At 42.0% G+C, this 20,856-nt stretch overlaps 2 protein-coding genes across 5 annotated transcripts in view; both read left to right on the forward strand.

The window, feature by feature from the left end:
• The first annotated feature begins 2,306 nt into the window (after positions 1-2,306).
• On the forward strand, positions 2,307-8,765 carry otc (ornithine transcarbamylase). The gene is made up of 11 exons (XM_041843822.2): positions 2,307-2,453; positions 2,551-2,669; positions 2,900-3,038; positions 3,142-3,223; positions 4,380-4,467; positions 4,566-4,719; positions 6,410-6,532; positions 6,757-6,810; positions 6,945-7,094; positions 7,268-7,405; positions 8,381-8,765. Exons 2-11 carry the CDS (start codon positions 2,587-2,589, stop codon positions 8,438-8,440), a joined length of 1,071 nt encoding a protein of 356 aa, XP_041699756.1. The 5' UTR covers positions 2,307-2,453; positions 2,551-2,586; the 3' UTR covers positions 8,441-8,765.
• A 1,181-nt stretch (positions 8,766-9,946) lies between these two features.
• The window catches only part of LOC121536497 (ankyrin repeat domain-containing protein 10), a 35,422-nt gene continuing 24,512 nt past the window's right edge, over positions 9,947-20,856 (forward strand). Inside the window, exons 1-2 of one of the 4 annotated variants that reach the window (XM_041843820.2) lie at positions 9,947-11,753; positions 20,320-20,472. In XM_041843820.2, coding sequence (XP_041699754.1) covers positions 11,556-11,753; positions 20,320-20,472 — 351 coding nt within the window. In that variant the 5' untranslated portion in view covers positions 9,947-11,555. The remainder of the gene's footprint in view (positions 11,754-20,319; positions 20,473-20,856) is intronic. The other 3 variants (XM_041843819.2, XM_041843818.1, XM_041843821.1) reach the window with 3 other exon arrangements.

A 20,856-nucleotide genomic window follows, 5' to 3' on the forward strand; every position in this document is an offset into this window, starting at 1 on the left:
CTCTTCTGTAGCTTGTTTCCAGTATGGGCAACGTTTTTGGAGGAGGCCCAGTAACAGAGATCATCTGCCAACTGGGCCACTTGTCCGTCTCTTGGGTGGGGGTAATAAATATCACAGATGTATATTAAAAACAGTAGAGGACTGACGGCAGAGCCTTGGGGTACTCCCGCCACTGGAGAGAACCTGAATGATGTGGCTTCTTCCACCCTCACCGCTTTCTCCCGCTGATTTAAAAAACTGTTTAAAAGAATGATCATCTGAGTGGGGAGTTTCAGGTTCGTATCCGATAGTCTATAGATGAGCCCATTGTGCAACATCTTATCGAACGCCTTTTCAATGTCAAAGAAGACAGCCACCGTCACCTCTTTTTTGTTGAACCCTCTTTGTACAGCTTCAGTCAGCCTCAGGATGTTGTCAGTAGTTGATTTCTTCTTGACAATGAAGACATTTGGGACTGGTAGGGACATCTCAGGGCTTCATGCCCTCTTGTATCCCTCTTCTCCATGTATCGGTCTGGTGAAGGTCAGGTTTGGAAAGGTACAAGGGTGAGGGGGTGGTGGAGTTCTCCTTTATTTATTTTTATTTATTTATCTCAACTTGATTTGATTAAAACAAACTTGAATGGACTTAAAGTGCAGTAAAACCGCTGTTTATGTTGTTAAAATGTCCGCTTCAATTGCAGTGCCTATCAGTGGGAGTAAGATCTCTTCTTCCTGTAACCTATAGGAAATATAGTTGGCATGTAGGTTTCTCACTTATGGATGGCACAAATTGCGATATGTGGGAGGGGAATGGGCAGGGTATACGCAAATTAAATACTGTAGTATTTACTATAGTTAAAAAAGTGTCGTGTTTTTGCGGACTGTAGAGTTTTTGCGGATATTACTGTAGTATTTACTACAGGGTTTTATTGTGGGGAGGGGGTAATACTGTAGTATTTACTATAGTATTCTACAGTATACTACAACATTCTCTGGTACGTACTACACATGATCGAGGGATACTACAGTGTGTAGTATAGTATTTTACAGTATACTACAGTTTACTATAGAATTCTATAGTAGGTACAGTAGAATTCTATAGTAAACTGCAGTATTTTTTGATGTGGGCAGACACTCACAGAACACAACTGTGAAGGGTTTTCACAAATATTAGCATCGTAGTGCTTATTGCTGGACAGTTGTGTTCTGTAGGTGTCACTGAGTAGGCTGATACCTCATTTCATGGACCCAAGATCCATAGGTAAGGCTGTACATTGTAATATGAATGTTCATAACGCACAAAAGGCTGAATAGTGAGGTGATTTCCCACAGTTAAAGTCCCGCAATAAGAGCTATGAGTATGATGCTAATATTTGTGTCTACTGTGGGAAATTATTCTCTTATATTTTAGATGTGCTGTTAGCTTAGAAAGAATACATTAATGATTAAACATAATAGGTTTGTGCTGTACTGATATAGACTGTTTAACATAACAAGCTGTGATTAATGTGGGGAACTATTAGGGGGTAGGCTGAGATAAGACTTGTGTCTCACATACACAAACACAGCCTCTTTGTTAGAACGCTCAAGGACATGTGTTCTGCTACAAAGATGTCTGAGGTTGCTGACTCTCTAGACAAGTTGCAAAACAACTAAACACCTGGCAACAGTGAAGCGCCAAGGGGATGGGACCAGCCTGTGCGCCAACGATAGGCTGAGTAAGTCTAAACCACGCTCAGTCTCTACTCTGATAGGCCAGCAGGGAGCGGGAACTATCTCTGTCAGATAATTTAAAGAAGAACTTATAACAATGGACCAGTTCTCTGACTGCCCTGTGTGGTATTTCAGTGGACCCGTATATACGAACATCATATTTACCATTGAAGTGTTTTGCATTAATTAAAATACTAGTCTATTATAGAAGACGTGTATTGACCACTTTTTGTTCCAATACCAGATTTGAATTGACGCAACTTAACACTACTCTTCATAATTGTCATTTGTGGGTGTCACCGAGTAGGCTGATACCGCATTTCATGGACCCAAGATCCATAGGTAAGGCTGTACATTGCAATATAAGTATACTCCCAATGCAATTCTGAAGTCTATACATCCACAGTGCGGCTTCAACATTTTATTGGGTGTGTCAAATTAACTAATTATTGTCTTTTGTTAATTTATATAACAACATTCCAACCTTGTTTAGCATTTTCTAGTCCAATTGTGGCATGATTCCACTATTTTCACCCATTTGCATCAATTTCAAAGGGGACTTTTATTTTGAAGACGAACCGCCGATTCCACTATAGTTGCTCGCGCTGACGTGAATGCGCAAACGCCGTGAAGGAGGAGTGCCGTCACATCGAAGAGTAATCTGCGCCATTCGGAAAGAAACATTATTTCTGCAAAATATAAACGTTAGCAAATATTCGTTTGCAGAAATCAACCTACCATTCCACGTGCGATATTTTGGTGAGACGAAACCCCACCCACTCTACTCAGAGTTGATGCAGGCAACAACACACGCATGCTGTTTTCACTTTTTTCATGAAACTTTATTTTCTTTCAGATATCAATTCATACAATTATAGTATTTTAAGCTGTCATGACAACCAAAATACTTGCCATAAAGAATTCAGTGTTCTGTGGACTGAAGACTCTACAAAGCATCCATGCGAGGAATTTTAGGTAAGAGAATGAGTCAGAAACGTTGGCTAGCTAGCACGTGGATTAATTGGCAAAGTGTCAAAAGTGAGCTCAGTTGTCAAGCAAAGTAGTACAGTACAAGCTATTTCCATCGTTTGGCATTCAGAGTGCAACACTGTATTTGTTGTCGTGTTTTTGAGACTTGTAATGCACATTTTAAAATACTTCTCATTTGAATGGGGAGTCTATTTTTATCCTCTTGTCATTTGCAGCATTGGAGCACTAGCTCTGGGTCCGGTCAACCTCAAGGGTCGCAGTTTTCTGACTTTAAAAGACTTCAGCTCAGATGAGATCAAACATCTTCTATGGGTGTCAGGTGACCTAAAGCACAGGATCAAACATGAAAAACAGGTACAGTAAGGATGAATGTCACTAACAGAAGTTTTCATTTCAAATGGAAGATGTATCACCACTGATCGAGTTCAAGTGAGATAACTGTCACTTCTATTTTCAGTACCTTCCTCTTCTTCAAGGGAAGTCGATTGCCATGATATTTGAGAAGAGGAGCACCAGAACTAGAATGTCCACAGAAACAGGTGTGAGAACATTTGTGTCAGGGTTTGGTCTATCTACGCTTTTGGAGTAGAGAAATACCAAAACAGCCACTGTGGTGGCCGAACAACGATGCTGATATGCTGTGTTGATAAGAAATCCGCTGACACTGTACTTTGATTATAAAGGTTTATTATATCAAAAGATTTCAGCGTCAATTTACAGATTTCTGCAGAATCTGGAGAACAACTAACCCAATCTCAAATATGATTATTCTCCCCGTCCTTTGTTGAAAACCTGGTATATATCCTTTGTAACATAAGATGGGTGTTTAGAATAGACCAATCCCTGGCTTCCACGTATCCAAGTCTCCTCTGTTTCAGGGGGCCCCTATAGTAATGCTTTCCAGATGTTTCAGCAAGGCAAAGTAAAGTTCATCTAACACACCATTTGCAAACGTCAGCCAAAATTATAAACTGTTCAGATACTACACCACACCACTCATGTTGGGTCATGCAATCACTTAGGGAGTGGTTCAATTAAAAGTAATTACAAAAGTCTCTTACATCATTGTGGATATTTAAGATACAGGAAACACAAGTTCCCACATAGCTTTTTTGCTGTGAGGGGGTGGGGGTTGATGCATTGGAAAGTTCAGTTGCACTCATTCATGGGATCACAAAGCTGAATGGGTCAGGAGTCGGGACTAATGCAGGACACAATGGAACTGCTGAAAAGACAAACTCTCCCTCCATTTGTGGCAATGTAACTCAGTTTCACTCACATTTTAGTCATTTAGCAGACGCTCTTATCCAGAGTGACTTACATGAGCAATTAGGGTTAAGTGCCTTGCTCAAGGGCACATCGACAGATTTTTCACCTAGTCGGCTCGGGGATTAGAACCAGCGACCTTTCAGTTACTGGCACAACGCTCTTAACCACTAAGCTACCTGCCGCCCACTCACGTCTCCCTACTTTATCGCTCCACTATTTCCTCTTGCCATCCTCACATTTTTATCTCAACCACAGAGTTTTCCCCCATTTGTCTGTTTTGTAAAGAGATACATTGCATTGCAGATAGAAATGCATGATGAATGGACACAGCTGTCTTCCATGTGGAATATGCTATTTATTTCTATCAGCAATAGTAACATTTTGTGCATTTGAATAAGCCCCTGTTATAATGTGTTCCTCCTGCAGGTTTTGCTCTGCTGGGAGGACACCCCTGCTTCCTCACGTCTCAGGACATCCACCTGGGAGTGAACGAGAGCAGCACAGACACAGCCAGGTCAGTCAGCCAGGGCCACAGCAATAGCCAACTTTTTGCTCCTTGACTACACCAGGTTATCATCACCATTGGAATCTAACTTTATAGTGTGTGTGCAGGGTTCTCTCTGGGCTGTCAGACATAGTCCTGGCACGGGTGTGCAGCCATAGTACTCTGGAGGAGCTGGTGAAGGATGCCTCCATCCCCATCATCAACGGCCTGTCTGACCTCTACCACCCCATCCAGATCCTCGCTGACTTCCTCACCCTGCAGGTACTGAAGCCTAACTGCAAATAGTTCTAAGTATCAGATATAGACAGGAGAGGTCTTTAAGGACACTCCTGACCTGTAAAACGACCTATATCTAAAACTGACCCTAACCTTAACCAAACCCTTAAAGGCCCAGTGCAGTCAAAAACGCGATTTTCCTGTGTTTTATATACAGTACCAGTCAAAAGTTTGGACACACCTACTCATTGTAAATAAGAATGTATTCTTAACTGACTTGCCTAGTTAAATAAAGGTTAAATAAAATAAATACATAAATAAAAATTCAAGGGTTTTTCTTTATTTTTACTATTTTCTACATTGTAGAATAATAGTGAAGACATCAAAACTATGAAATGACACATATGGAATCATGTAGTAACCAATAAATATTCTTCAAAGTATCCACACTTTGCCTTGATGACAGCTTTGCACACTCTTGTCATTCTCTCAACCAGCTTCATGAGGAATGCTTTTCCATCAGTCTTGAAGGAGTTCCCACATATGCTGAGCACTTGTTGGCTGCTTTTCATTCACTCTCCGGTCCAACTCATCCCAAACCATCTCTATTGGGTTGAGGTCGGGTGATTGTAGAGGCCAGGTCATCTGATGCAGCACTCCATCACTCTCCTTGGTCAAATAGCCCTTACACAGCCTGGAGGTGTGTTTTGGGTTGTTGTCCTGTTGAAAAACAAATTATAGGCCCACTAAGGGCAAACCAGATAGGATGGCGTATCACTGCAGGATGCTGTGGTAGTCATGCTGGTTAAGTGTGCCTTGAATTCTAAATAAATCACAGTGTCACCAATAAAGCACCATCACACCACCTCCTCCATGCTTCACGGTGGGAACCACACATGCGGAGATCATCCGTTCACCTACTCTGCGTCTCACAAAGACACAGCGGTTGGAACCAAAAATCTCAAATTTGGACTAATCAGACCAAAGGACAGATTTCCACCGGTCTAATGTCCATTGCGCGTGTTTCTTGGCCCAAGTGAGTCTCTTCTTATTGGTGTCCTTTAGTAGTGGTTTCTTTGCAGCAATAAGACCATGAAGGCCTGATTCACACAGTCTCCTCTGAACAGTTGATGTTGAGCTGTGTCTGTTACTTGAACTCTGTGAACCATTTCTTTGGGCTGCAATCTGAGGAGCAGTTAACTCTAATGAACTTATCCTCTGCAGCAGAGGTAAGTCTGGGTCTTCCTTTCCTGTGGCGTTGCGCATGAGAGCCAGTTTCATCATAGCGCTTGATGGTTTTTGCGACTGCACTTGAAGAAACGTTCAAAGTTCTTGAAATTTTCCGGATTGACTGACCTTCATGTCTTAAAGTAATGATGGACTGTCGTTTCTCTTTGCTTATTTGAGCTGTTCTTGCCATAATATGGACTTGGTCTTTTACCAAATAGGGCTATCTTCTGTATACCCCCCTACCTTGTCACAACACAACTGATTGGTGCAAACGTATTAAGAAGGAAATAAATTCCACATATTAACTTTTAAGAAGGCACACCTGTTAATTGAAAAAAAGAGTCAGATCCTTAAGAGGTTAATTGTTACCCAGAAATGATTTGATATTGAGATAAAAACGTCTGCATTGGACCTTTAACCCTAACCTAATTTTAGCCAATTCTGAAATGTAAATGCCGACATAGACTGAACCAGATTCAAAATGGCGCCGCTCTGTGTTTTGCAGGAGCATTATGGCTCGTTGAGTGGGCTGACTGTGAGCTGGATCGGAGATGGAAACAACGTCCTGCACTCCTTCATGATGACCGCAGCCAAACTGGGCGTCCATCTTAGAGTCGCCACGCCCAAGGTCTGACCATGCACGTACACATTCTCCCCCACTTCACCAGTTTTACTATACCTCCCCTACATCGCTCCTTTTCCTTTCCCTTCTTTATCTATTCATTTATTTGTAGTCGCCAAGCCACTGTGTTTTGTGGCTCTCTGTAGCTTCACTCTCAGACGTTATGACCTGTATAGTAGTGGTAGTTGAGCTCTAACTAACCCCATCACTCTGCCCTGCCTGCCTCTCAGGGTTATGATCCAGACAGCAGCATCATTCAGGAGGCACAGAGACTCTCCAAACAGGTGAGAATTTCTAGACTAATGGCGTCGGACTCTTTATTAGGATTGTATTACCTGGTTATTATTATGCTGATCGATACTAATGGTGTCAATACCAATAGCACAATGTCCTTCATTTTGTGTCTGCTGTGTGTCAGCATGGGACCCAGTTGCTCCTGACATCTGACCCAGTGGAGGCAGCTCGAGGCAGTAACGTCCTGGTGACAGACACCTGGGTCAGCATGGGCCAGGAGGAGGAGAAGAAACAGAGGATCAAGGACTTCCACGGCTACCAGATCACCATGCAGGTACATACAACAGTAGACTCAAATAGTGAATAAATTGATGAGTATTCTCTTGCTGAATACTAACCCTCCCCCAGGCAGCCCCTACCTCTAACCCCTTCATGTATGTGCCTAGGGGTTAGGGGTAGATTTGGAATGAATCAAATAATCATGTCTCCCCGTTCTGTCCACCCCAGACAGGAAGTGTGGCGAAGCCAGACTGGACCTTCCTTCACTGTCTCCCACGGAAACAGGAAGAGGTGGACGACCAGGTGTTCTACTCCCCTCGCTCACTCGTCTTCCTTGAGGCTGAGAACAGGAAGTGGACCATCATGGTAAGCTGAGCTGCATACAGTAAAAATATGTAGTTAAATGTGGACTAATAGTAGTATTTGAATGAAGTTAAAGTTGCCTTTTTAGGAACTCAGTCGGGGTCTCAACTTACTGTTGAGTTAGAATAGTTGTGGTCCTCTGTAGCTCAATTGGTAGAGCATGGCGCTTGTAACGCCAGGGTAGTGGGTTCGATCCCCGGGACCACCCATACGTAAAAATGTATGCGCACATGACTGTAAGTCGCTTTGGATAAAAGCGTCTGCTAAATGGCATATTATTATATTAATAGTAGAATACACAAGGTGCAATTTCTAAATGTGGTTGTGCATCAGCAGTTTTTATCTTGTTATGTCAGTCACTCAATAAGTCCATGTCAGCTAAATATTTTTTGATTGGTAAGTTAGTCTAGCCAGCTGTCTAAACTTGTTGTAATCATGGTTGAATTACTGACCGGGGGGGCCCCATTGATTTTATTAGTCAGTCTCACTCAGATATCATATTAAAAACTGCAAACATTTCTCTCTGCCCCATGGAAAAATGTGTAGAATTGCAGCAAACTTGCTTTAAGACTGCAATATTTTCTCTATGTCTTATGTGTAGAATTGCAGGAAATTAACTCCAAAAAAATGTACATCTCCGCTGTCAAGAGCAGGGCTGTTAAAAACATTTGCTCACAAGGTAGGGGGTCCCACCAACAATAAATAACTTAGGGCCCCCAAAAGGCTAAGGTCGGCTCTGACTGCATGTGTGGATATGGATGTGGGTACACAGACCCACCAGCCACTGCGGCCTCATGATGAGTTCAGATTTTTTTGTGGCCCCCACCCCCATCAAAGTTGCCCATCCCTGGTTGAAATGGACTGAGTGTTATCTTTAGGAGGGATTCTAAGAATACCCCTCTTACTTTCCCTTCTTTTATTTGTGCCTCATGCTCTCTTTATTTATCTTTCTTTCTTCATTGCTCTCCATCTCTCCAGGGTCTGATGGTCTCTCTGCTGACCAACTACTCCCCCCACATCCCCATGCCCAGGTTCTAACGCTATCCCTACATGCCAAAGGCATCCTAAGTTTACAGTTTTGTAATACTACAAAACAGCACTAGGTAAAGTACTTGATTGACTTTGTAGTCTGCCAGGTACATTGGAGCCAGTTTTAAAAGTGCAAACTCTAAGCCAAATCAAGTGCATTTAAAATGCGTATAAGTATTTTACAAATGTATTTGAACCAGGTCTGAATCTGAGAGAATAAAAGCTTGTTTCTTTGGATTGGACATGTGATTTGTAAACACAATTCTAGTTTGTTTAAGATGTTATGGAATTGATTTTGGGGGTACAAACAAATAAATACAAGTGCCTCAATGAACATGCTTCCTCTGTCCTTATAATACTACTTTCTTAGTTTACCAACAACTGCAAATTTGACCAGGTCTTTGGGGGGGAAATCCTTGCATTCCATGTGGTGCACCACAGAGATAGCTAGCACGTGCACCTAACGTTACTATGCTCAGATTTTGCTGTGAATATTCTATTTAACCTCGCACATACGGGTTGCATCCAAATAAACAGAATTACAATGTCATGCACGGATAAAGTTGGTAGAATGTAGGGCATAACTTGTTTGTGAGAAATTTAGCAGACTACACACCATTTGCAACAGAAGTCATGTCTACACTTGACACTTACATGCGACTTCTGCTATCAGAATTTGAAGCTCGCTTTGAAAAGACTGGTCTAGAAGCACAAAAGTCGCTTTGTGGTCTGATTGTGTTTAGATCTGGCTGACCACTTCAGGAGGTGGTCAGGGATGCATTGTGTGTGGATTTCTCCACAGTCTGGACGCAATCAGGCTACCAAAAGCGCATACAGTGGGCGACGTCATCAGCACTCCTCCCACAAGTCTCCAGAAAACATGTTTGTTATTTGTATTTTGAAATACGTTCCTAGCGATTGGGGAATGTGTTTTCTGGCCTCAAATGCTAGCCAGCTAGCTAATAATTAGAACAACTATTTTTTGTGCTTATGAGATAGCATATATACCTTGTTATTAGCTTGTACCTATAATTAATTGTTGATCAGTTAGGTAGCATGTTAACTAACTACCAATACACTGCTTAAAACTATAATTGTTCAGAATGTGTAGGTTTTCTAGTTAATAAGAAAATAAATACAATGTAATTGTTCAATGTGTAATTGTTCAATAATTCAATGTGTTGTGTTTAAAAATAAAAATATCTGATCATATAAAATGTGTTGTGTTTATATTACTTTTACAAATAAAAATGTGATAATAAACATCTAAACTAACAAATGTCAAATCATAATTGTCGCCGAGATGGCCAGTCAATTTGAGTAACGTTGTTGTGTGTTCAACGTAATGTCGCACTCTGACGTTATTACGTAGTGACGTCACCACGCAATGACATCACAACGTCATTTAGCAACAATCGACCTGCCTCAAGCAACTTCCCCTGAAAATTTGTTGGCAACATTGGACGGTTACCACTTTGGCTCCGGATAATAACGACCTGGGGGTTCGTGACGTTTATGAATGCAGTTGCGGAAAGAGCGATGCTAGCGCGAGTTATTTTGTTTACGAGATTATATCAGTATCCGAGTATTATCCCATGATGCAACACGGTAGAAATTATCTATAAATGTACTTTTTAATATCTAAACGGCTGTCTGATATCACAAAAGTAGACGATGTACCAAATTCTGAATTTACGTTCGTGCACAACCAAACGAATGACACCAAATATTTATGTTTCGTAGCATTCCAGGCATTGTAGGCATAGTAGTTTCCTCGCGCTTGTGTTCTGCGCTCAGTAAAACATGTTGCAATTAGACCATCGACCACAGGGTGGCAAAGTGTCAAACAACCCCCCAGATACGGTTTCCACAGCCACACAGTCAAAATGTGCTATATCGTAAAAATGTTGGTCTTCATTTAAGGTTAGGCAAAAGGTTAGCAGTGTGGTTAAGGTTAGGGTTAAGGTTACGTTTAAAATCGAATTTAAAGAAGGTAATTTTAGAAAAAGGTGGGGTTTAGCCATAATTATGACTTTGTGGATGTGGAATCTAGTGACGACCCCAGATATGGGGAAGATGACCCATACCCCGGTGGGTGAGACAAAGTAGCCTACTACTTCATCCACAACATGACAGAGTAGTAGGCTAAGCTACAGTAATAGCAAGTGGGGAAAAAGTTTTTCTTAGCAGTAAGTGTTACATGTATTTATGCATAAGCCATGCACATCACTCACTTGAAGTTTTTGTAGGTAGGCCTATATAGCTAGGCTACAAGTAGGATACACCTAAGTTGTTCACCACATCCACCAATGCATTAGACTACGTACAACCATTTGGCTAATTGTTATCATGAAGATTCAAGCTCCTTATCCAGACTTAATAGATGAACACTTAAGTTCTCAACTATCCAACCTTCATCAGGTGGGTGCACTCATTAGCCTAAGTAGCGTTTATTTATTTTTTACTCGCGAGATGTTATGATTACGTATTTGTACAAAATAATAACAAGGGGTTGCCTATTTTTGTAAAAAAATATGTATATACTGTTTACAATGTCAAATACGTTTCTGTATCAGTTTAATTTTGTATGATTTAAATTTGATGAATTAAATAAGTTCAATTGGTCAGGCGTTGCCGTTTATTCATTAAAGATGGAAATGTATGACCTATCCACTCTGCACCACTGTCCTTGCTTTTTATCATAAAGTAAATTCAGACAATTACTGAACAGAAGTTTGTTAAAAAATGATCAGGGAAAGTGGGCCAATAAGCAACGTTGGGGACAGTTCCACATGAAAACCCCTACTTATAATTGTCAGTCACTCAATGCTGTTGCCAGCTATAACTTTTGAAAATGATCGCACTGCATCAGAGGCGTGAATTTAGTGCCAGGTCATGCGTACAAAACTCCATTCCTGAATTTGCAACTCGCCTCAAGAAGATTCATTTCTGAGTGCGTTGCCCATTTGTGTGCTCATTGTTAGCAGCAGCAAGCAGGCAGGGTGGCGTGTGCCTTCATGAAAAGGCACTCAAAGAAACATTACCACAATAACTACATTTGGAAACCGACGAAGGCATTTACTATTATTTTCTCGCTAAAATAGTGTTTTATATTCATTTGATAATGTCGGTGGGCATCGAGTCGGGATTCTCAAGTGAGGAGGTTCTGAACGTTCGCTTCCCACTCCACCGGGCGTGCAGGGATGGAGATATCGGTGCGTTGTGCTCACTTCTTCAGTGCACCTCAAACCCTGCGGACCTAGCGGTGGAGGACTCTTTCTACGGCTGGACACCCATACATTGGGCTGCTCATTTCGGAAAGGTCATATGATTCATAATTTTTTTTACCATGAAATTATAGAGAAAAGTGGCAAGGCCTCCAGCCACTATTTCTATAGACAGGCTGACACTGAATAATAAATATTTAGGTAGGTAGCTAGCTACCTAGTGTTAGCTAGGTAACGTCCCCCAATTTGATTAATTGTTGCCAGGAAATGGTTTGTAACATGACAGTACAGGCTGTACGTTGAAGGCTGCTCTTTCTCTATAGGCTAGTGTAATGTGAAATTTGACATTGGGACTGTTGAAAATGAACAGACTCAAGCAATCTACGAATATGTTAAAGCCATCGACAGCAAATATTTGTTATATCTGTGGCGACAAGTGTGGCGGGCTCGATTGTTTATTGGTTGCAGTTGGAACCAATAACCTGCAACGCGCCAAAAATGCAGTTTACAAACGCGTGGATCCTTCCCATGCGCAAGTGTTTACATACACATGGTAAGTCAACTGCAGGACGGTGTGTGCATGGTTTTAAATCAGCCTCATCACTGACTAAATGCTAATACATTTTGAGAGCGCAAAGTGAAAGTACAATACCAACACTGTATCAATTGTAACAATCTAGGTCAAACACACACGGAACTGTATGCCCTCCCCCTCTATTTCCTTGTCCCTGCCTGGTTAGTGATGTGTGCCCCAGGCATAGGTCCTAAAATCCAATCAGCCAATGGCTCTGTCTCCTCTGTGCTGCAGAGTGAGCATGATTGACCCTGAGTTACTGTATCCTGATGGGAAGGATGGCTGTTTAGATGAAACAGCAGAGTATTTTTTATATATATATATTTTTATATAAATAGCACAGGCATGGTCTGCCTGACTTAATGACTGACCACAGGGCATTTTGTGGTTGTGAGAAGCATAGTTGTCTGTCTTGTGTTGATCATAGAAGAGGAACTCACACCAACACAGTATACACACTATTCAGCATGGCCAATTTCCAGGTTACACCCCTGTGTTATAAATGTCCTGCTACATCAGACACTGCTGCAGGAAAACCTGTTTGTTCAAGCTAGTCTGAAGAGGGTCAGCCTTGAGATTGTATTTGCATAAGGCAAGGATGGACAATGGTCGGCCTGTGAGCCCCCATTTTGAAGGCCCTCGGATCCAATACAATTTGTATGTGTGTGTGTGTGTGTGTGTATATAGTCCTGTGTAGCTCAGTTGGTAGAGCATGGCGCTTGCAACGCCAGGGTTGTGGGTTCGATTCCCACGGGGGGCCAGTATGAAATATATGCACTCACTAACTGTAAGTCGCTCTGGAAAAGAGCGTCTCCTAAATGACTAAAATGTAAAACGTTTTAGAACACCTACTCATTCAAGGGTTTTTCTTTACTTTTACTATTTTCTACATTGTAGAATAATAGTGAAGACATCAAAACTATGAAATAACACATGGAATCATGTAGTAGCCCAAAAAGTGTTAAATGTATCTAAATATATTTTATATTTGAGGTTCTTCAAATAGCCACCCTTTGCCTTGATGACATCATTGCACACTCTTGGCATTCTCTCAGCCAGCTTCATGAGGTTGTCACCTGGAATGCATTTCAATTAACAGATGTGCCTTCTTAAAAGTTAATTTGTGGAATTTCTTTCCTTAATGCATTTGAGCCAATCAGTTGTGTTGTGACAAGGTAGGGGTGGTATACAGAAGATAACCCTATTTGGTAAAAGACCAAGTCCATATTATGGCAAGAACAGCTCAAATAAGCAAAGATTAACAACAGTCCATCATTACTTTAAGACATGAAGGTCAGTCAATACAGAACATTTCAAGAACTTTGAACGTTTCTTCAAGTGCCGTTGCAAAAACCATCAAGCGCTACGATGAAACTGGCTCTCATGAGGACCGCCACAGGAATGGAAGACCCAGAGTTTCCTCTGCTGCAGAGGACAAGTTCATTAGAGTTACCAGCCTCAGAAATTGCAGTCCAAATAAATCCTTCAGAGTTCAAGTAACAGACACATCTCAACATCAACTGTTCAGAGGAGACTCTGTGAATCAGGCCTTCATGGTCGAATTGCTGCGAAGAAACCACCACTAAAGGACACCAATAAGAAGAAAATACTTGCTTGTGCCAAGGAACACGAGCAATGGACATTAGACCGGTGGAAATGTGTCCTTTGGTCTGGAGTCCAAATTTGAGATTTTTGGTTCCAACCATCGTGTCTTTTGTGAGACGCTGTGTGGGTGAACGGATGATCTCTGCGTGTGTTTTTCCCACTGTAAAGCATGGAGGAGGTGGTGTTATGGTGTGGGGGTGCTCTGCTGGTTCACTGTCAGTGATTTATTTAGAATTCAAGGCATGGCTACCACAGCATTCTGCTGCGATACGCCATCCCGTCTGGTTTGGGCTTTTTGGCACTATCATTTGTTTTTCAACAGGACAATGACCCAACACATCTCCAGGCTGTGTAAGGTCTATTTGACCAAGAAGGAGAGTGATGGAGTGCTGCATCAGATGACCTGGCCTCCACAATCCCCCGACCTCAACCAAATTTAGATGGTTTGGGATGAGTCGGACGGCAGAGTGAAGGAAAAGCAGCCAACAAGTGCTCAGCATATGTGGGAACTCCTTCAAGACTGTTGGAAAAGCATTCCAGGTGAAGCATTCCAGGTGTGCAAAGCTGTCATGAAGGCAAAGGGTGGCTATTTGAAGAATCTCAAATATCAAATAGATTTTGATTTAACACTTTTTTGATTACTATAATAATATAATATGCCATTTAGCAGACGCTTTTATCCAAAACGACTTACAGTCATGCGTGCATACATTAATTTTTTTGTGTATGGGTGGTCCCGGGGATCGAACCCACTACCTTGGCGTTACAAGCGCCGTGCTCTACCAGCTGAGCTACATGATTCCATTATTTCATAGTTTCGATGTCTTCACTATTATTCTATGTAGAAAATAGTAAAAATTTAAGAAAAACCCTTGAATGAGTAGGTGTCCAAACTTTTGACTGGTAGTGTGTTTGTGTAAATACATCCATCCATACATCCATACATCCATACATACATACATACATACATACATACATACATACATACATACATACATACATACATACAGTGCATTCGGACAAAGCAAAAACAGGTTTTTAGAAATGTTTGCAAATGTTTTAAAAATAAAAACCTGAAATGACATTTACATAATACCCTTTACTCAGTACTTTGTTGAAGCACCTTTGGCAGCGATTACAGCCTTGAGTCTTCTTGGGTAGGATGCTACAAGCTTGGCACACCTGTATTTGGAGAGTTTCTCCCATTCCTCTCTGCAGATCTTGTCAAGTCTGGGCTCTGGCTGGGCCACTCAAGGACATTCAGAGACTTGTCCCGAAGCCACTCCTAGGGGTGGGCGATATGAGCTAAAATTCATATCACGATATTTTCCACTGTCCAGACGATATCGATATGATATCACGATATATGACGTAAAAAAATATGAATCACATTTTAATATCCCTTCTTGGTTAAATTATATTAGTTAAGGAAAAATATGTATTTGAACCTTATATAACCAGAAAGAGTGAGGCATTGGACCGTATGGACCTGAAAAGTTTTTATTTGTATTGTGCAAACATGCATTCCGTAAACATGAGGTAGGTAGGCCTATATATATATATATATATATATATATATATATATATATATATATATATAAATTAGATATTAAGTAAAATTAAATAAAAAATAACAGGAGATAAAGAAAATAAGGTAATTACAAATTCAAATACGTGTGTTTGTTTTGGCTACGGTCCGTAGATATGTAAAAAACTAACCGTTTGAAACTAAACCTTTCAAGCCTCAACCATCAATTATCAACAATATCAACAAATCTTCACTAGAACTTTCTTCACAAGTTCCGTGCCAGGAATACCAGCATGTTGACTGTTTCTGGCTTTAGTGCTGCCCTGTGACATGTCACCACATTGCCCCCAGTGCTGAATGCCCTCTCAGAGGGGGCACTTGTGGCAGGGATGCATAAGTATTTCTTTGCCAGACAACTCACACGTGGAAAATTAGATCCGTGAAATCGCCACCACTCCAAAGGATCAGACTCGCTGTCTGCTGCCGTTGCCAGAATGTAGCTATTCAGCTCTTGCTCAATGATCTGCCTCTCTGAACATGAGGCAGGTGCACTGCTGGTCTGCTTAAAGAAGCTCCCAAGGCTCTTCTTGGGCTTCTTGCCTGATTGATGAGCAGTGGAAGCTTCTTTCTCCCTGTCAGTGTGATCCTCTGCAAGAGACGATTTTCCCAGGGCTGTGTTCTCCACCAGGAGGGCTTCGGTCTCTGAGGCAGCTCTCACCTTAAAAAATGAAAATAATTAAACTTTATTTGTATAGCACCTTTCATACATAAAATGCAGCCCAAAGTGCTTTACATTTGAAGCAATAAAACAAGAACAAATGAATAAATACCTTAATGTCCTCCAGTTTCTCAGCGGACATGTACCTGGTCTTGAACCTTGGATCTAGAAAGGTAGCCATGGAGAGCAGCTCATCTGTTGCAGGGTCAGTGTACTTGTTATTCAAGTAATCAAGAACCTTGATCTTGATCTCTTTGGTCAGTTCTGTATCGTCCTTGCTCAGATTTAGAACCTCTGCATTTAACAGATTGATGACAGGCTTCAAATAGGACACGCTCACATACGCTTCTCCTGACAGGGCATCTGTAAAGTCCTGGAGTGGCTTCAGTGCTGCTGTGACTGATTCCAAGACCTGGATGTCTTGCCAGGTAGGTACAAGGTGCCGTGTCTTTTTGTCCCCTGCCAGGACCTGTGTAATGGCCTTTTCCTGCTCCAGGACTCTTTCCATCATTTTCAGACGAGATCCCCACCTTGTCGGAGATTCTGTGATGAGCTTGTGCAGGGGCAGGCTTAGTTCATTCTGTGCTGTCATCAGGGCCTTCTGCTTTTTCCAGCTGTATGAGAACGTGCTAACCACCTTTTTGCAAACCCCTGTGGCCCGGGAAATCGCACACCCCTGTGGCCCGGGAGCGTTTTGGACACTCCTCTCTGGAAATTGGGAATAAGAAATCAAAATAATAGGGTGAAAAATAATCGAATCACAATACAATAATAATTAATAATAATGCATTTTTATATAGAAATCACAATACAATATAACTTTTAATCTTTGTTTGAGGATTTACGGCATTTACATTCAACTGTTACACATTTTACAAATCTGATGTGCTTAGATTTAGCCTACGGTACATGGCTGATGTGAGCTGTATTTTTCTTAATAATAAGCATCATACAGGGTAGGCCTAGGCTACAGTCCTGAAACTTACCAATAGCATTGTGCAGCCTGTGTCCGAAACATCCAAGGTTTGCCCACTTGTTCAGCTGCAATGCCTTGATCATGTTCGATCCGCTGTCGGTCGTCATACAAACTTGACGCGACTCTTTTAATCCCCAGGACGACAGTATGTCCCTCAGCCCACCTGCAATTATTTCCCCGGTGTGGTCGTCTGGGAAATAAGACGTCTGTAGGCACTTACTTTTCAGTTTCCAGTCACCGTCTATGTAATGGATTGTGAGGCTTATATAAGGTTCTGTGGTACGACTTGACCATAGATCGGCAGTAGTGGAGAAGAATGGAATGTTATTTATCTCACTGTAAACTCTGTCCCAGCATTCTGTGTAAAGCTGTGGCAGGCATTTTTGGCTAAAATATTTGCGGCTCGGGATCTCATATCTTGGGTCCAGAGTTTGAATCAACTTTCTGAACCCCTCTTTCTCCACAGTTTGAATCGGTACCATGTCCTTCGCTATGTGATTTGTAATCGCAGCTGTGATGTCTATCCATTTTTTGCTCGTCTTCTCATAGCAAGTACCGGCAGCAAATGATGATATAATTGATTGTTGAGTGCGAGTCTGGCTTGTCTTCGGGGCGAGCTCCTGGGCTTACTGTCTCACGCATTCTGGTGCATTGTTCATACTCACGGACATGTATGTTTTTAAGTGATTGAACAGGTTGGTCGTGTTTCCACCTTTTGCTAAGACAACACGACGACACAACTTGCATAGGGTAGTGTTTTGGTCGGGGTCGGAGATTTTAAAGCCAAACCAGTTCCAAACAACAGAGGTGCCCCCTTTCTTCTTAACCAATTTATCCTCCTGCTCTTGAGCAACATCAATTTCTGTGTTTTCGCTCATCCTGGATTGTAAAGTTTTCCCCCAATAGTTAACCTGCCTCCTAACTGCAGCTGCCTGCACACTTCTTTGTTGCTAGCACTACATGCGTGCAACAAGTGCATGCGACGTGCGCTCATAAAAATAGGTCAACATATTAACATACATTCTTTTATTCGTAAGAACCAAGAAAGGTTGGATAAAAAAAAAAAAAAAAAAGATGTAGCTACTTAGTACTATCACTCAGTTGAAATTTGGAACAAAAAAATATTGATGCAAAATTCGAATTTATGAATTCTGAATAAATCGCGGTATCCATGATATTGCTAAATCCATATCATGGCGCGGCACAATACCGGTTTTTACTATCAAACCGGTATATCGCCCACTCCTAGCCACTCCTGTGTTGTCTTGGATGTGTGCATAAGGTAGTTATCCTGTTGGAACTGTCGACCCAGTCTGAGGTCCTGAGCGCTCTGGAGCAGGTTTTCGTCAAGGATCTCTCTGTACTTTGCCCCTTTCATCTTTCTCTCAATCCTGACTAGTCTCCCAGTCCCTGCCTCTGAAAAACATCCCCACAGCATGATGCTGCCACCACCATGCTACACCGTAGGGGTGGTGCCAGGTTTCCTCCATACGTGACTCTTGGCATTCAGGCCAAAGAGTTCAATCTTGGTTTCATCAGACCAAATAATCTTGTTTCTCATGGTCTGAGAGTCTTTAGGTGCTTTTTTGCGAACTCCAAGCGGGCTGTCATGTGCCTTTTTTACTGAGGAGTAGCTTCCGCCTGGCCACTACCATAAAGGTCTGATTGGTGGAGTGCTGCAGAGATGGTTGTCCTTCTGGAAGATTCTCCCATCTCCACAGAGGAACTCTGGAGCTCTGTCAGTGACCATCGGGTTCTTGGTCACGTCCCTGACCAAGGCCCTTCTACCCCGATTGCTCAGTTTGGCCTGGCTGCCAGCTCATGAAGAGTCTTGGTGGTTCCAAACATCTTCCATTTCAGAATGATGGAGGCCACTGTGTTCTTGGGGACTTTCAATGCTGCAGAACTTCCCCAGATCTGTGCATCGACACAATCCTGTCTCGGAGCTCTACGGACAATTCCTTCGACATCATTGCTTGGTTTTTGCTCTGGCATGCACTGTCCACTGTGGGACCTTTTTATATAGAAATGTGTGTACCTTTCCAAATTAAGTCCAATCAATTGAATTTACCACAGGTGGACTCCAATCAAGTTGTAGAAACAGCTCATGGATGATCAATGGAAACAGGATGCACCTGAGATCAATTTCAAGTCTCATAGCAAAGGGAAAACTCAGTGGGGTCTAAACTTACTGTTGAGTTAGAATAGTAGAATACACCAGGTGCAATTTTGGAATGTGGTTGTGCATCAGCAGTTTTTCTCTTATGTCAGTCACTGACAGTACCTCAATAAGCCCATGTCAGCTAAAATGTTTGATTGGTAAGTTAGATGGATAGACTGTTTAAGCTTGTAGTATTCATGGTTGAATTATTGACCGGGTGACCCCCCCCCCATTGATTTTATTAGTCAGTTTCACTCAGATATTATATTAAAAACTGCAAACATTAATCTCCGCCCCATGGCAAAATGTGTAGAATTGCATGATATTAGTTATAAAATTGCAAAATCTTCTCTCCGCCCCATGGCGAAATGTGGGTACGCAGACTTGCGAGCAACTGCGGCCCCTCATAAGTTCATATTTTGAGGCCCCCACCCCCCATCAAAGTTGGCCAACCCTGGCATAGGGGGTAAACTTAAATCACTGCTCACTCTTGCAGATATCAACATTTTTATTTTTTCAAAATAGTTTGTGCAAATCTAATAACAATGTTTTATTATCTAGTGACCTTTTGCCTTTGCTCAGTGGTTGACTATATCGACCCAACCTGCCACCCTTTTGAGTTAGTTTCACACCATCAAGTGAGGTGGTATTCTAGACCAGAGTTTCCTAAACTTCCCCCCTGCACGTTTTTGCTTTTGCCCTAGCACTACACAGTGGATTCAAATAACCAACTCATCATCATTGATCATTTGAATCTGCTGTGTAGCGCTAGGGCAAAAACCAAAATGTGCACCCAGGGGGGTCCCAGGACAGAGTTTGGGAAACCCTCATCTAGGCTAGTTAGGATTGATGCATTATTATATTACTCTGGTGGTGGTTAATTGGGTGTGATTGTACCGGCTGTAAAAATAACCCTAGGGCGGGATTTGAGTACAGGAAATAGTCATACTATAGGCCTTTGTCTTTTGATTTATTGCTACACTATACTGTTTTGCTTGAAGGCCTGTGGATTTCCTCATCAAGGCAGGACAGACACAGCAGAGGGTTTTGACTCACTGTATTGGTGTTTAGTAATAAAATAAATCTCTCTCACACACAGTTGGAGTGTGTGACGCGTCTGGTGCAGGTGGGCTGTGGGGTCAACTCGGTGACCACGAGGTTTGCTCAGACGCCCACTCACATCGCTGCATTTGGGGGCCACCCAGAGTGCCTGCTGTGGCTGCTGCAAGCTGGCGCTGACATCAACAGACAGGTACAGTGCAGATGGATGGACACACATTTACCAAAACACACACGTGCATGCGCACACACACACAGCAGGGTTTCCGTTAACAGGTAATAGCCGGCTTTTGTCCGATCTGTTTTTAATAGAAAAGCAGATAAAGAAAATCCACGCTGCCAATTGTCCGGGAGAAGAAGAAAAATCCCATTGTAAAATAATGCTTTATAGCCTCTTCATGGATGGAAATACCAGTCAATGGAAATACATTTGGCTGGTCATGCTTATCGGTCTATAGGTTGATTTAAATTGGCATGTGCACACAGTATATGTTATGTATGTTATGTATCACACACATACAGAGTCTGTGTGGAAAATCTGTCAGACAGCGCAAGAGCTGCTGCTGCAGGAAAGGGG

Source organism: Coregonus clupeaformis, chromosome 23 (genome assembly GCF_020615455.1).
Source record: "Coregonus clupeaformis isolate EN_2021a chromosome 23, ASM2061545v1, whole genome shotgun sequence".
Taxonomy (NCBI): domain Eukaryota; kingdom Metazoa; phylum Chordata; class Actinopteri; order Salmoniformes; family Salmonidae; genus Coregonus; species Coregonus clupeaformis.